We start from the raw sequence: 16,684 nt of genomic DNA, 5'->3' as shown, positions 1-16,684 counted from the left end.
CATCTTCTCTTACATACTTAAGAATCATATTCTTGATTAACAAGGGACTACAAAAGAAAATACCTCAAAGACAATGTCAAGTCTACTTACTCATTACAAGATAGAATGACGTTTACAAAATTGGGATGATGCCACAAAAATTAATCAACACTAAATACCAAACCTAATAATAAAACGCATCATCTCCCAATCACCACCAAGTTACATATACGGATCAAATAGCTACTGTTTCGGGTGAAAACAATGGGACCTTGCCGAAGGTCCAATGAAGAGGATGAAGACTAATCCGGTCCAAATGATGCTGGGCCGAAGGTTTCCTGCACAACAAACACACGTAAACTGGTCTCGGGGGTGGATCCGAGGAAGACCCCTCCGATGCCGAAGTCAAACAGTGTTTTGAGAGATAAAGCTATGCAAAAGATTTAATGCTTGAGGCTTTTAATGTGTATCCATGATAAATGACTCGGCTTTTATACCTTAGCATGACAAAGGGAAGAGGATTGTTGGGCCGCAAACAGCCATGGGCTGACCATAACAATTTGGTCCACTTGACTTATGCTGACTTGGCTTAGATGGAGGATTGGGCCTTGACCTTGGAATATTGGATCATTTAATGACTAGACCCAATTGACTTAATTGGACCCAAACATCTTCTACTACTAATTATCTAACTCGAGAAATTAAGCCCTTTAAACTAACGATTCAAGAATAAATCAGCAATCAATTAAATCAAAATTAATATCATCAAAATCAAAATCAAAATCTATATCAAAGGGTACTTGACCTTGACCTTGACCTTGAAATTGACTGTGATCACCACCATATTAAACTTGTTCTGGTATCTGATTAAGAAGATCCTCAAAACTCCATTCCAAAGAACTTGCATCATCACTCAACATTACTCCATCAGAATCATCTCCAAGCATTAATCCAGTGCAATCACCCACATCAATATCGCGATAATCGCCCATCGTACATCATCACCAACTCTAATTTAAGCCTCTGATCTTCAAGATACTTACCCTGATCATCATTAACAGGATACCCACATTGATAGTAATTAGACATAACTAATAATTGATTCATCATCATCATATTTTGGTCTAACCCTAAACCCTCACCATAAGATTGCACCTCTTCAAACATACTATAATTAGTAGGTAAAATTTGACCGTTATTGTTTTTCATCATACTAATTCTAGCAGACTAGCATTAACAGCTTCAATCTTTTCTTCAATTGAAGAATACAAACCCATTAATTCTTTTGCCGAGAAATTGTCAATATTGTACATAGGAACTTCAGCCGTGACCAAATTATCTTCTTTTTTATCGTTACCATTACTACCAATGTTACGAAAACGCGACGTGTACATATTAGTAGCCCTTTTTCGACGTTCCTCGTTACTTGTCTTTTGGTACCTTGTAACAATGTTGTGCAACACTTCGGGTTCCTTAGGCCAAATCGAAGGCGAGGCATCTTCCGGGCCAAAAATAATTACACCAACATCGACTTCACATAGGGTTGAAAGCTCGAATGCCTTCTTCAAGATCCCATCTTTCCTTTGCTTGAACACTTTTTTTATCTTTGATTTTCTTTGACGACCCATGTTTAGATAATTACTTGTCTGAAACTCTAACATTTAATTTTATAGAAAACAAATGAGTATTTTGATTTGACCGACTATGTTAAGTATGTTCTTGGTTATGCTTATTACCCAAGGAGAGCCTAAAATATTTTACAGTTTGATACATACGTGATTAATGAACTAATATCACTAGGTTATGTTGTTTGATATTATTTGTTATTACTAAGAGGAAGTTAGTGATTGTTTTTCTTAAAATGGATTATAAATACTACTTCGTACATAGTTATTTTTTAATCATTGTGTATTTTCGACAATTAATTAATAGTTACTTCATACTATACTACAGAGTAAAATAGACCTGTGCTTATGCACATGATCGATATACAGAGTACTCATTGCAATGAAAAATAATTTAGATATTGGAGTTTATAAATAAAATGATTGAAAAAGTGAATGAAATACGTCTTATTTTAAATTTTATTTTGACAATGAATGTGAATAAAATTTGATGGTGTAGAATTGCAAGGATGGACGGGTTTTTGAAACTTTATGGTTATTTGATTTTCTTATATTATGGTTAGTTGTAAAAAGGGTGTTGTAAATAAATGAAAACGGAGTACTTTCCATGAATATGTCAACCAAACAACTCCAAACAATTTCAATTCCTAAGAATTTTAAATTTCCATGTTTTTATTTGTCAACCAAACAACACCTTAACCTATACAAGATCTGATGTCAACAATCAGTTCAATAATTACATCCAATTTGACCTATAGATGGATGCTTGAAAATGAAAAAATAACTCCAAAGTTTCATAAATATTTCCATCATTTCTAACTTCAATCGCCCTCTCCCACAATAACGTAGCCTAACTAAGTTTTGTCCCACAACATACCTACTTGGGCAGAACCACAATCAAACCGTAGTTCATTGCTCGTTTTTGTCGCATTGAGCTATTGGCTCGAGTAGTGCACTAGCTAGTAGGCACCATCTACAAGGGCACAAGACTGCACAAGGGTGTAACTCATCACTTTAAACTTTGGAGAGTTAAAAAAAAATACATCAACATGTAAATATGTACTAGTAATAAATCTCACCCATAAACCATAATCATAATCGTGTCCTATTTAAAGTCACAAATATGAACCAACAAATATTTTTTAAAAAAGGTCAGAAACATAAATATGATAATTCAATCAATCTTCAGAAGCCAAACGTTCACCTCAAATCCCATCTAAATGGCTAACCGTCTAAAACCAATTTGCGCGGGTCCTTCAATTTCATCAGTATCTAATTTAGTACCCACATTTTCTCTCTCCAATTCCAGAATTTTCCCCTCCAAATTGAATGCTGGACTTTTGAAGAGCAACAACAAGAACAGAACAAATCGTCGCTTAATTCTGGGATTTGGGGTTGTTTGTTCATCTTGGTCTCAATTTATGAGCATGTTTGGCCTTCAAAAGGGGAATTCTTTCTTGGCTTCTGCTAGGGAGAAGAGTGCTGTTGAGGAGGTACAAATTTCTGTAATTCTGCTTCTGGGTTTTAGTATTTATGTCATTTATGTTCATGGGTTTATGCTAATTTTGATAATTCATGCTAATATTCGACCTAATTCATAATTTGGCTTTTTTTTTTTTTTTTTTTTTTTTATAATGTTATTTATTGTTCTGTGTTGATTTTGATTATGGTGTAAAGGGACCTTGAATGGGTAATTAGCTAGTGATATAGACCGGATTCGATTTCAATCATTTCATTTCTAAGATTTAACGAATTAAGTTAGTTGACATCCACTCGTGTATAGTGTTGATGATTATTTAGCATTATTGTGCAATAGTGTAGTGTTATTGTAATTGTTGGATCACATATATTGGAGTTAGCAGAATTCTAATCCCTTCTTTGTAAAATGATATGGGAGAAGTCAGAAAAAGTCTGGCTTAACCTCTCTAAACCTTGTTATATATGGTCCTTTGTGGAAATTTGTTAATGCTACCAACTTATTAGGCAATTAACATGATTACTCCAGACAATGTCGTTTTATCAATTAACATTATTTTAGAACGTTTTTGATGTCGAAGAGCCTAATGCCTTGTATATTTAAGCTTATGAATAATGGTGATGTCCAGATTAAATTTTTGGGCAGAAACATGTTATAAGGAACTCTTGTTTGTTGGTTTAGTGAATTTGTTCTATTTAAATCATGCAGGTTTTGAACAATGTTGAATGGCCGGAGCAGTTTCCATTTAAGGAGGAAGATTTCCAACGCTATGATGAGTAAGGTTTTACAGAATTTCTCTGCTTCAAGTAGTTATCTGAAATTGTACTCGTATAGTCGTATTTATTAGTTACTTTATTTAATTCTTCTAGTAATTATGTACTCCTTAACATTGACGGAGTTCTATATAGAGTGATGTGAGAAAAGTTATATTTAACGGTTTGTGATTAGATCTCCACGACTGCTTAGCTTTGGTGATGGAAGATGATAGAAATTGTCCGACCTTTTTTTTTTTTTGGGTCTCTTCTGTATATCATGTCAAATACTTGACGCTAAGAGTTTGGGACATTGTGTGTTTGATATCTAAACCCCTGAAATAAGTGCTTTATTGACTTGATGCAATCTCCAGCAACTTTCTCATACTCTAGATGCATGGTAACTTAGGTTATAAACTTGTCACATAGATGGACATAATAACGGTGTTATAATCTGCAGAATTGATATATTCACATTGATACATAGTTTTTTGCATCTAAATATGACTTTTATATTTTCGATGCGGAGAAGTGAGTTTTGGCATAATATATTTATACGGTTGTACCGATGGAGCTTGTTATCTAGGTGTTTTAATGTAGTGAGCATGCTGCATGTACAATGGAGTTATTAAGTTTTATTTTTATCATTGAAAATGTTGATAAGAAAGCGATAGAGGTTTTATCTGACTACTTATGAACCTGAATGTGGTGTTGTGATTAATGCAGCAATTTGATATTGCAGCAACACCAACCTTTCTTGAACTCATCTTTTCTACTCATGACAAATGTTATAGCTCTTTTGTTTTAACAGAAATCTAGATTACGTTATACGACTTCTTCCTCTGTATTTTTTTTTTTTCCATTCACGAGTAGAATTTAGACACATTTGTTTTGATGCAATTAATATAATTACTTGTGTTTGTTATGTTATCTCTCACATTATCATATTCTGATTTGTAAAGGATACATGATTCCATAGTGTTATGTCTGGCCATATGTTTCATGTTTTCGATGAATAACCACCACTTGCCATTAGACCCTATAATCCTACCAGCATTAGAATTCCATGTGTAAATCTGCTGCTGTATAACCTGTATTAACTAGTGGCATCAAGCTTGAGATTGTGTGTAAACCTAAATGTGACTTTGATGATTTTTGCACCAGCTGTGTAGTATTTCATGAGCCTCTAGAACCTATGGTCTCGTAATTTTTCTTACCAAATTTTGCTTCCTCATTGGATTACAGTACATGTATTTTGCAGGTCAAATGATACATTGTTCTATGATACACCACGTTTTGTAACTCACATCGATGATTATGCTATTGCTGCACTCACTAAATATTACTCAGAGGTTTTCCCTCCCAGTAATACTCCAGGGGTCAGCATGCTGGATATGTGTAGTAGCTGGGTGAGTAATCCAATTCAAATCATTTTGTTACCTCAACAAATATTTAATGAGCATATATGTATTTTCATGCATTTCAATTTTCTCTAGGTTAGCCATTTTCCAAAAGGGTACAAGCAAGAGAGGATGGTGGGAATGGGCTTGAATGAAGAAGAGCTCAAGCGGAATCCAGTAAGATCTGTTTCCTACTTTTCTAATGTGTAGCAACTGTATTTCTCTTTTGATTTATATCAAACATTCTTCAGAAAAATAAAAGGGTACCCTGTACTTTTATCTTAGGCAATGTTAGGATTTTGGGAAGCTTAATTGCTAATTTGTTTCCTTTTTTTTTTTTTCTTTTTTTTCCCAAAAAGTTAAGATTAAAATAAAGTTGGAGTTATTGCTGAATTAAGTTATATCACAAGGTCGGGTTAGGATGCATTTTAGGATGTTGAAACTTGAAAGTAAATTAGGTCTTCTCTTTTTGCTCTAGTCCTGTTATGTCTTTTCTTTTTTATTATCCTAGTTCTAACTCTATTGTCTCCTGCTAAGTACCAATTTTGACTTTGTATCCTACAAAGGCCTTTCAATCTTCAAAGGTTGATAATCATGATACAGAGTTACATACCGAGGTCCAATAAGTTGTTGCAAATTACAAAGTTAGATTGACAAGGGGTTGGGAAGCAAAGAGAAACAAATCGAATTTGTATTATCTGCTTTTGAAAGGAATTATCATTATTTCAATCAAATTTCAATTTATTTACTGAAAAATCTCTAAGACAAATTCTGATAATCATGCTTTCTCTGATCCTCTGGTTTTCTTCAAGATGAATATTAGTTTGATCCCCAGCAAGTGTAACAAGTTGCTTTTTGCAGGTCCTGACAGAATATATTGTGCAAGACTTGAATGTTAATCCAAAGCTTCCGTTCGAAGATAACTCTTTTGACGTTATCACTAATGTGGTATGCACATCTGTCACTTTGATGCCATGAGCCATGTCCTTTACGTTCATAATCCTTACCCCTACTAGCAGATCGTATGTAAAAAGTAAAACCGTTATATGGAAAGTGAGTTGAACTTTTCAGGAACGACGATAATATGTTTGCTTATATTTAAAACATCATTACTGAACATAATGGCCTATTTTGATCCTTAAAAAAGTGTGGACTAGATGCAAGTTTTATGGCTTACGTAACACTATGTATATTATACTTAAGTTATCTCTTAATAATAATGTGCAGGTAAGCGTAGATTATCTGACAAAACCACTTGAGGTATTCAAGGAAATGCAACGAATTCTTAAGCCTGGTGGTTTGGCTATAATGAGGTGATATGTTAATGCCCCTTTCATGTTATAGACGTTGAATTTGTCTGTTTATGTGCATGCTATGAGAAACTACCTGCTAACAGCAGCCTTATGGAACACTAGATTCATTTAAGAAGCTTCAAACATATTTAATAGCTATAGTCTTTATCTTCTTCAATTTAGATTATAGCATTTCTTACAGCCAAAGAAATTGTTTCTTGTTGTCATGATATTTTAGAAAAGGATGATGCTCTTTTCTCTGTTGTCATGATATTATTATGTAGATATATTTTGTATCTGAGCCAATGAAAGATTTACAATATATTCTGACTTTTTTGGCTTTTTTTATTGTTGAAGATGAGCAATGCAAATCTCTGCCACAGTTTTATATTTCCCTTCCAAATCTGAACTGTCAAATCTTACTTCTGCTGTCTCTCTACCCCACCTTAGTTTTATTTTGTGTACTTGTCTGTAATCATAAGTTGTGTGACACACAGCTTTTCTAATCGATGCTTTTGGACAAAAGCAATCTCAATATGGACATCGACGAGTGATGCTGATCATGTTATGATTGTTGGAGCGTATTTCCATTATGCTGGAGGGTTTGAACCTCCAAAGGTAAATTCTGATTTTACTGTATATTTTTCTCTTCCTAGTGTCATTTCTTGTATGTTTCAATTTTCATGCACATACTGTTTGGTCCTTTATCCCAAATTTCTGCTATTTTTGATGGGATAATGTGTGTGTGTGTGTGTGTGTGTGTGTTTTTAAATATTTTTATTTTGGGAAAGATGATGGGATAGTTTAATAGTGCTTAACTTGGTTTAAAAGATAAAGATCTCAAACATTACATAGAATCTATACATACATGTATGTATATTTTGTGGCTTCATAGAATGCCTGAAAGGCTGAAAGTGAGAAGTTAAGTTTCTAATTGGACAAACCTTACTTGGACTGCAAGCTTAGGTCGCATTCAAGAATGTGCAAGTTTCAGATATAAATTTACCTTCAAAGTAACATTTGTCAGAATTTGAAGCTATAAGCTATATTATACTTGAAAAAGTACATATTTATAGCTTAATCAGCCTTAAAGAAACAGAATTCTAATTTTATCATGCTGATGTGACATAATGCCAACTTTCTTTGCTCATAATTTCTTCTTCAAGTAGTTAGCACTTAATCCAGATTCTGCAGAAATATCCAACTTTACAGTTAATTGAACCAAAGTCTCCGGTATATTGTGGTGAGCAACTAGTTTAGAGGGGGCACATATAAATAAGGAAAGCCAGTAATTAGGATTAGTATAAATTAATCAGTCAAAAGATATACCTCTGAACAAACAGCATTCAAAGCTTCAAAGAAAAGCATGACCTAAGCTTTATGTCAAGTGTGGCATTACCAGATTCTATAAATCCTCTTGCATTATAGAAAATCCCAAAGGTGGCCTTTTTCCCAAGTGTTTAACCCAAAAACAACTAAGTTGACAATGCCTTCAGGCACTTTGAATTTTCAGTTAGTTCTCCTATTTTTGACAATATATGCCTCATGGGCTTCAGGAGATTCAATCCAACAGAATTTCCTTGAATGCTTTAACGAGAACAGAATATCCAATGCCCCAGTTCCCCCAGCAAGTTATAGCCCAACAAACACATCATTCTCTATTGTCCTCCAATCCACAGCTCAAAATCTAAGGTATCTCCTGCCTTCTGTGAAAAAGCCTGAACTAATTATTATGCCAACTGATGAATCCCATGTCCAAGCTGCTGTTATATGTGCTAAAAAGCTTGGTCTTCAGCTAAGAGTTCGTAGTGGGGGCCATGACTACGAAGGGGGTTCATATGCATCTGAGATGGAAGAGCCATTTGTTATCCTTGATATGGCCAAACTTCGAATAGTAACAGTTGAGATCGAAGAGAATAGTGCATGGGTGCAGGTTGGTGCCACCATAGGTGAGCTCTACTACAGGATATCTGTGGAGAGCAAGGTCCATGGATTTCCTGCTGGGCTGTGCTCCAGCTTGGGTGTGGGAGGCCACATCACAGGAGGTGCCTATGGTCCAATGATGAGAAAGTATGGCCTTGGAGCCGACAATGCCATTGATGTTCGGATGGTCGATGCCAATGGTCAGATTCACGATCGTAAGTCCATGGGGGAGGATTTGTTTTGGGCCATTAGAGGAGGTGGGGGTGGGAATTTTGGGATCATCTTAGCTTGGAAGGTTCAGTTAGTACCAGTTCCGGAAAGGGTGACAGTTTTCACTGTTGCAAAAACCTTGGAGCAGGGCTTTACAAAGATCTTATCTAAATGGCAACAAATTGCTGATAAGATAGATGAAAATCTCTTCATCAGAGTCATAATGCAGAACTCCAAAACCCCAAAGGGTGACAAAACTGTGATGGGTTTGTTCCAGGCCTTGTTTCTTGGACAAGCTGATCAGCTGCTCAAGGTTATGCAACGTGACTTTCCCGAATTAGGCTTGCAAAAGAAAGATACCTCTGAAATTAGCTGGATAGAATCAGTTCTATATATTGCTAACTACCCCTCTGGCACAAAGCCTGAAATCCTACTTGAAGGTAAGCCAACGTTCACTAATTATTTCAAGGCAAAGTCGGACTTTGTTAGGGAACCTATCCCAGCAAGTGGACTTGAAGGTTTGTGGAAACAGCTTATGGAAGATGAGGGCTCCCTAATGATCTGGAATCCTTATGGTGGGATGATGAGTAAGATACCGGAGTCTCAAATCCCGTTTCCTCACAGAAATGGGACCATATGTATGATCCAGTATGTGGTAACATGGCAAGATGGGGAAAGTAGTAAAAGTAGGCATATGGAATGGGTTAGGAAGCTATATAACTATATGACACCTTATGTATCAATGCTCCCTAGGGAAGCATATGTGAACTATAAGGATCTTGACTTGGGTATGAATGAAGATGGCAATGCTAACTTTATAAAGGCAAGTGCATGGGGTAGCATGTACTATAAGGATAATTTCAACAGGCTAGTGAAGATTAAGACGAAATATGACCCTGAGAATTTCTTCAGGCATGAGCAGAGCATCCCACCTCTGCCGCTTATGGAGAGCAAAAAATTTATCCATAGGGATACATGTCATACATCTGATATTCAGATGTAATAGACTTGTTTAATCAGTATGTTGTTAAGCTACTAAGCTAGTTTTGTAACTTTTCCTTGCATAAACTTGTCAACATTCCACTATATTGTGTAAGATGCATATCATGTATAAAAATGAAATTTTATTTCATTGTATTGTTGTGTAATAACTTCAGGTATTATGAATTGACAAATTGTGACAAATAGGCTTGCATTTTAACCATCTTTAAGTACTTGTTGAATGAAAATTCTAATTTTCTTGATTTCTGTCTTTTGTCTTTACAAGTTTGCAAGTTTGTTGTCTTTAATTATGTTTCTACACTATTATTTGCAGGTTGTAGACATATCTCCCAACCCTGGTCGGTCAGATCCTATGTACGTTGTATATTCCAAGAAATCAACGGCAAGGGTAGCAATATGATGAGTCATACTAGTATAGCAAACCTTTGTTATATATATATATATATATATATATATATATATATATATATATATATATATATATATATATATATATATAGGGTTGTGATCCAACGAGAAGGATGAGAAGGAATCTCAACCATTCTATGAGCAATCCAGCAATTGATATTGAAACAAAAAAACACACTTCTCTACGTCATCTCTCTCACCATCTCTCTACTGATCAAATATCCTTAATTATAGAGCTTAGTTCCCACAAATTCACGCTACACTTCCATCTAATCACGAATGGCCGTCGTCCCCAATTTTTACTATATATTCGTTTTTTCTCTATCTTCTTCCCACATGTTTCATGATAGTTTTTTCCTTGCCTTCAATCCTTCTTTCCAGTAAAAGCAATATGATCATCTTCACCATTTAGATCATAGATTTTCATTATTTGAGGCTCCCCGCAACGATCGCATATGAATGTTGTTCCAAAACTAAGTAATGGAAATAGATCGAGGATGAGAGAGAAGATAAGCATTATGTTTTTAGGTGAATGAACGAGAAAACTAAGAAACTAAATTAAATCTAAAGAATAGGGCATGTTCACATTTACTGAACTGAGCTGAACTGGACTGATTGGAGTTGAACTGAACTGAAATGAATTGAGCTGAAATAAATATTTTATGAGAGAGGGAAATTAAGAGCTGAACTGAACTGAATTGAACTGATTGGAGCTGAACTGAACTGAACTGAAATTAAGTAAATGTGAACATGCCCTAATTTGGAATGTCTACTGGAATTGGTAATGTCGTGCATTCTCTGTCAAAATACCTGTGCTTAGGTGAATTAATAAGAGAAGTAAACAATATGCATATTTGGATGTAAAATTATGCACAATTTGTTAAAATTTTATGCACATCAAATATAAATCGAAAAATATATGCACATTCAGTACAAAACATATGCATATAAAATCATTCTCATCCTTCTCATTTTAACAAACTTCTCATTTACCCTATATATATATATATATATATATTCTCTTAACTTCAAAGAGTAACTCTTCAAGACTATCCATAATTGAATAATATAAGACTATCTTATACAAAATTTAGCTTGTTATTTTTAATTACTTGGAGAGCATAAGTGTGAATATAAAGAATTTAATAAGAAAGACAAATATGAGAAGTTTCTTGACAATAACTTGCCAGCCAATCCGGCTTTCTTGGTTTCATTAGAGAAAAACAGGCACGCATATCTCACTGAGCTTATTCATCACATAAAGTAGTACTTTGATGTGGCATTACCACATACAATAAATCCTGTTGCATTAAAGGTGGTCTTTACCCCCAAGTGTTAAACCCAAAAACAAACCAAAACAGAATATCAGTTCCCAGCAAGTTATATTGCACAACAAAGTGAACAAACACATCATTCTCCTACAAGTTGACTTTCTCTGATGTCAAAAAAGCATAACAGTAAAACCTTTAGAGATTGCTTCTTGCAATACCTGTCTACTCTCTGGAAGTGCAGGAATTACAAGCCTTGGCTTAGTTTCGACTTGTTCAGAATTCATTCTTTCAAGCTCTGAAGGGTCCTTCACCATCACCATTTAATTTCAAAATGTTTTCTGGCTTCAGCAGCAAAATTTGAAGCATTTTGTTGAAGAACTTCCAGCCCACTTTCCAAGCTTCTTCTGTATGATATATAAGGTTGTGTTTTCTTCAAGTATTTGTTAGGCTTGGCTGACTTCCGTACAATATAATCCCTCGCTTTCTTGTAAGCCTTAGTCATGGTATTAAGAGGGATTTCTTTGCAGAGTTTAGATTGCCCTGGTTCTTCCAGAAGCAGTTTATGCTGATTAGCTATAGCAGATGCTTCATCACTAAGCCTTAGATTTGCCATCACCATTAGAGCTTGATTGGCCTCAAGGTCAGTAGCCCACTCCAAATCCCATAACATCTTCTCAGCTAAGCCTTGTTCTACAAGATTCTGCAATGCTGTTAGCCTTGTTTGTAGCTTATTTGCATGTTGTTTCAAACCTCTGGATTTCTTTTTCACATCAACTACAATCTTGCCATATAGATCCAAGTCCCTCGAAAATTCTCTGAAATGCTTAGCCATAGTAGTTGGTAATTTGGAATCTAAAACCCTGAACTTTATTCTCATCTTCTTTGCCAGTCTCTTCATAGACTTAGCTTGGCCCTTTCCTCGGTCTCTTCTGAAATTCTTTCCAATTCGCAAATTTATCTGTCCAACAAAAGCAAAGAGTAAAAATTGGGAAATGCATACTATTAAATATAAGATCTTTTTAATACTTTATCCTATCTCACCATATTCCTTCTCATCTGCATTGACATTCTTCCTTTTCTTATTCTTCCTTTTCTTATTCTTGCTTGCTGTTGCTGCATAAATAATTGAGGATTAATTTTCATTATAAATCTCTTGAAATAGAAATAATGTTAATAAAACATCAGCAAAGGTTGTAAATAATGAAATATGTGATATGCCAATAACCACCACTATGATACACAATAGTAGTTCCACAAGTTCAAAGTTTGATTAGGGGAAGCGAAGGTATATAGGTCTCCTAATTATCAGCCTATAGTTTAGGTTATGAAAGAGTATGGGAATATTTTCCTTATTCACAAAAAGGAGCAACGTATAAATACATCATACAAGCCTTATCATAGGCTAAATTATAGGCTGATAGTTAGGAAACTAGTTGATTACAAGATATTCATACAATATATTTAACATTGATCAATAGGTAGATAGGAAAAAAAAAATCTTCTTTAAAGATACACTAGTATAATTATAAACCTATAGAAATATTCTCTAACTAATATCTTTAATAATACTGCGAGTATTCTCTTAATGATATCTACGAAAATTTTCCAATCTCATATCCCTGATAAAATACTTGAACTCAACCCAAACACATTTAACCTTTTATTATCAAACAAAAGTAAATAGTTTTCCAAGCATTAAACAATTAAGCCCAAGACATGTTTAGATTCAAAACCCATTAATTGTCTACTCCTATCAACCAGGAGAAACAATAAGCGAAATAAAATATGACAAAATCTACAAACCCCCAATTATTGAGCCCACCTAATATATGCTACGGAGTAATAGTCTAACACCATAAGTTAGTGATGGTAAAATTGGTAATTGGTAACACACGTTTCATTGGAATATTAATATTCTTACCTAGCAAATTACATCATCCAATCTTTTTTTTTTTGACAATATATCATCTAATCAAAGCTACAAAGTACAAACTTGTTAAGAATTGACAAAACTCGTACCTACAAACTACCCACTAAAATTGCTTGTTAAGATTTGACAAAACTTGTTAAGACATGTTTAGATTCAAAACCCATTAATTGTCTACTCCTATCAACCAGGAGAAACAATTAGCAAAATAAGATATGACAAAATCTACAAACCCCCAATTATTAACCCCACCTAAAAGTACAAACTTGTTAGGTACTGTACAAACTATCCACTAAAATTGCTTCAAAGACACAACACAAATACACGTGTAAGCACAATTTTCCTCGTTCAGACATTTCGTATCAGACAAATTTAACTCGGACCCACAATCACATAACACAGAACAAAATACAGAGTACAGTACAAAAATTCATAAATTAACCAGCAATTCAACATATAAACCCAAAAATTCATAAATTAACCAGCAATTCAACATTTCGCACCAATTTTTTCATCTCATCATAGCAGAAACACTAAATTTGCGTATAATTTTTTCATCTCCCATTTTTTTCATTCTCTCTCCACCGCAAATATATGAGTTTCTATCTGAAGAATTCGATCAAATCTTGAGATTTATCGCATAATTCATAATTGACATTTTCATTCCATTATAACAAAATTAAGTGTAATTACTATTATAGTTCATAAATTTTCATGAAATACAATAATAAACATAGGAATTCATTTCACAAAAAAAAAATAATAATTGTACGGGATAATGCCGATAGAAAGGTAAATAGGCCGAAAGTTAAAATCTTGCCTATGCCTATTCTGTTGAACTCAATAATCCTTAACGGCTCTCCCCTAGGCCACGTGGAGAGCTGCTCCCGGCCACGTTGGCACCTGCTACGTTTAAAGTCGGTTTGCCACCTAACGTCATAAGGTGGCACCTGCTTGGTTCCTTCCCTATATATTCCCAAGTTTATTCTTATATTAAGGTACAATCTTTTCTCTCTCTCTCTACATAATCACTTTCTCTCTCTTCATTTCCTCTTCTCCAGGTCACTAACTTTAGCATCGGAGCGGTTATTCCCGGATAACCCCCCGGGCTAGTTAATCTGTGTTGACTGTGCAGGTACAGAATTGGACGGTAAACCTTTACTGGCCCCGGAACATAACGACATCAGGATTTACCCGGAACAATTGGCGCTAGAAGGAGGGTATAGTAATAACTTCTATCGTCCAAAAAGACCTCCAGCAGTCATGGAAGGAGACAATGAAACTACGTTGATACCAGAAAGGGAAAACCGAAATTATGATAGCGGCGCCCCAAACACTACTATGCCCGAGATAGTAGTGGAGGATGAGACCCACCTATTGCATAAGGGCGCTATGAGCATACCACAGACGCCGGAAAGGATTCAAGCTACAACTCCTGATCCCTTAGGAGAATTCACCCCGGAAGAGCTGGAGATAACGGCTAGGGTTATGCAGGCAATGTAACGGAAGAGAAAAGAGGCCGAGATAGCGGCCACGAAACCCCGGGATAGGCAGACAAAGCCCGTAGCCATTAACCTTGAAGACCAGTTCCGACAAGTTGACCCGCAATGCACCCCACGACCACCACCCTTTGAAACAGTAGTACCGGCCACCGTGAGTAGGGGTGAATCTGAGTCATATCGGCAGGAGGCTAGCAGCGGGCCGTCGAGGCGAGTAATCCGCACTATAGTCCGACCAAGGACGTCACCCTTCACGCAGGAGGTTCTTGACCAGCAAATGGAAAAGATTAAAACGCCGTCATGCACGTATGACGGCAAGGGTGATCCAAAAAGGTACATTGCAGCATTTGAGAGCCATATGTTGTTGTACACCGACACTGACGCGGTATGGTGCAAAGTCTTTCCTACAACACTGATCGGAGCAGCGTCAGACTGGTTTACTAATTTGGAACCTGGATCCATAGATGGCTTTGATACTCTAGTCAAGTTATTCACGGGTCAATACATAAGCAATAGCGCGAGGCAGAGAACTTCAGGAGAGCTTATGTCCGTCAAGCAGAAAAGGGACGAGTCACTGAGGGACTTCGTTCGACGTTTCAATAATGAAGCCAACACCATACCTCGATTACAGCAGGAAATAGCCGTCATGGCCTTGATGAATGGTTTGGCTGACATCGATTTCAAGAAGTATATGGCACGGAAATCTTTTCCCAATCTCGGCGCAGCTTTTAACAAAGCGCATGACTACATAAAGAGCAAAGAACTTCTGAGAGCAGGAAGTCAAATAGCGTTAGCAGAGCCCTCTCGGAGGAACAATGCTCAATCATTGTCGGAGAGCTACGGGGGGGTCAACAGGCAAAATCAGCAAAAAACAAATAGACCGACTAGAGGTCTAGGACGATACAGTAATTATACTCAGCTGAATACACCCAGAGCAGCAATTTATTCTATAAACCAGCACAAGGAGGATTGGAGTCGGCCAGCACCAATGATAACAAAAGGCCGAGATGTGAAGAAGTACTGCATGTTTCACAAGGATGTCGGTCATTACACAGAAGAATGTATCCAACTCAAGGAGAACATCGAGGATCTTATTAGAAAAGGACATCTGTCCCAATACCGATCGCAAACAAGTACAAGCCGACAGGGATATCAACCGGTAAGACAGCCTGGATACCGCAAACCGGAAAATCCATCAGCGCAAGATGACGTCTACCGGCAAGACAACAGTAGGGTTTATCGACAGGGCTCTGCGCCCCCTGGACGAAAAATCACCATTGAGGTGATTACTGGAGGACCGGTGCACGGAGGATCGGTAAATGGTGCAAAGAAGAGTCTGTCGGAGTATAAGCACATAGTAAATGCTTTAGGAATAGATGAACGACCTCGGCCAAATAATATTCCTTCTGTGTCTTTCTCTGAAGCTGACGCCAAAGGCGTAGTCTTTCCTCACGATGACCCATTAGTGCTGATATTGTCGATAAGCGGGTGTGACGTCAAGCGTGTGCTTATAGATGGAGGTAGCTCAGCGAATATCCTATTCGCAAGGGCATTTGATGCAATGATGATAGGTCGGATATACCTTACACCGGTGTCATATCCGGTTATTGGCTTTAACAGTTCTACCGTTAGACATGAGGGTAGCATAGTTTTGCAAACCTGAGTCTGAGAAGGATCAGCGGCCCGAGATGTGATGACCGAGTTCTTAGTTGTCGATGTGCCGTCAGCATACAATGCCATCGTCGGCCGACCGTTAATTCATGACACACAAGCCATTGTCTCCACATATCACCCTACGATGGTATATGTCTCTAATGCCGGCAAGATAGAACGCATTAGAGGAAGTCAGACAATGGCACGGGAATGCTATGTAACAGCATTAAAACAGCCTGCCCGACAGGCTCCGAGAAATCAAGGTA

At 36.4% G+C, this 16,684-nt stretch overlaps 5 protein-coding genes across 5 annotated transcripts; 3 read left to right on the top strand and 2 right to left on the bottom strand.

Annotated features, from left to right (window-relative positions):
• Positions 1-1,187: 1,187 nt before the first annotated feature.
• LOC110737154 (agamous-like MADS-box protein AGL82) lies at positions 1,188-1,607 on the bottom strand. The gene has a single exon (XM_021917534.1). It carries the CDS (start codon positions 1,605-1,607, stop codon positions 1,188-1,190), a length of 420 nt encoding a protein of 139 aa, XP_021773226.1.
• A 1,092-nt stretch (positions 1,608-2,699) lies between these two features.
• On the top strand, positions 2,700-10,084 carry LOC110739690. Its single transcript, XM_021920150.1, has 8 exons — positions 2,700-3,097; positions 3,790-3,857; positions 5,095-5,242; positions 5,330-5,410; positions 6,095-6,181; positions 6,461-6,546; positions 7,023-7,143; positions 9,974-10,084. The coding sequence occupies exons 1-8, from the start codon at positions 2,825-2,827 to the stop codon at positions 10,058-10,060; spliced, it is 951 nt and encodes a 316-aa protein (XP_021775842.1). The 5' UTR covers positions 2,700-2,824; the 3' UTR covers positions 10,061-10,084.
• LOC110739682 (berberine bridge enzyme-like 13) lies at positions 7,161-9,902 on the top strand. The gene has a single exon (XM_021920140.1). It carries the CDS (start codon positions 8,012-8,014, stop codon positions 9,659-9,661), a length of 1,650 nt encoding a protein of 549 aa, XP_021775832.1. The 5' UTR covers positions 7,161-8,011; the 3' UTR covers positions 9,662-9,902.
• A 1,096-nt stretch (positions 10,085-11,180) lies between the features above and the next one.
• LOC110737844 lies at positions 11,181-12,745 on the bottom strand. Its single transcript, XM_021918191.1, has 2 exons — positions 12,381-12,745; positions 11,181-12,297 (listed from the first exon to the last, which is right to left on the bottom strand). The coding sequence occupies exons 1-2, from the start codon at positions 12,480-12,482 to the stop codon at positions 11,653-11,655; spliced, it is 747 nt and encodes a 248-aa protein (XP_021773883.1). The 5' UTR covers positions 12,483-12,745; the 3' UTR covers positions 11,181-11,652.
• Positions 12,746-15,042: 2,297 nt separating this feature from the next.
• Positions 15,043-16,428, top strand: LOC110737146. The gene has a single exon (XM_021917522.1). It carries the CDS (start codon positions 15,043-15,045, stop codon positions 16,426-16,428), a length of 1,386 nt encoding a protein of 461 aa, XP_021773214.1.
• Positions 16,429-16,684: the final 256 nt, after the last annotated feature.

Source organism: Chenopodium quinoa, unplaced genomic scaffold, assembly GCF_001683475.1.
Source record: "Chenopodium quinoa cultivar QQ74 unplaced genomic scaffold, ASM168347v1, whole genome shotgun sequence".
NCBI classification, from domain to species: Eukaryota; Viridiplantae; Streptophyta; class Magnoliopsida; order Caryophyllales; family Amaranthaceae; genus Chenopodium; species Chenopodium quinoa.
Note: the sequence above shows the minus strand (reverse complement) of the source record. Positions and strands in the feature narration are given on the sequence as shown.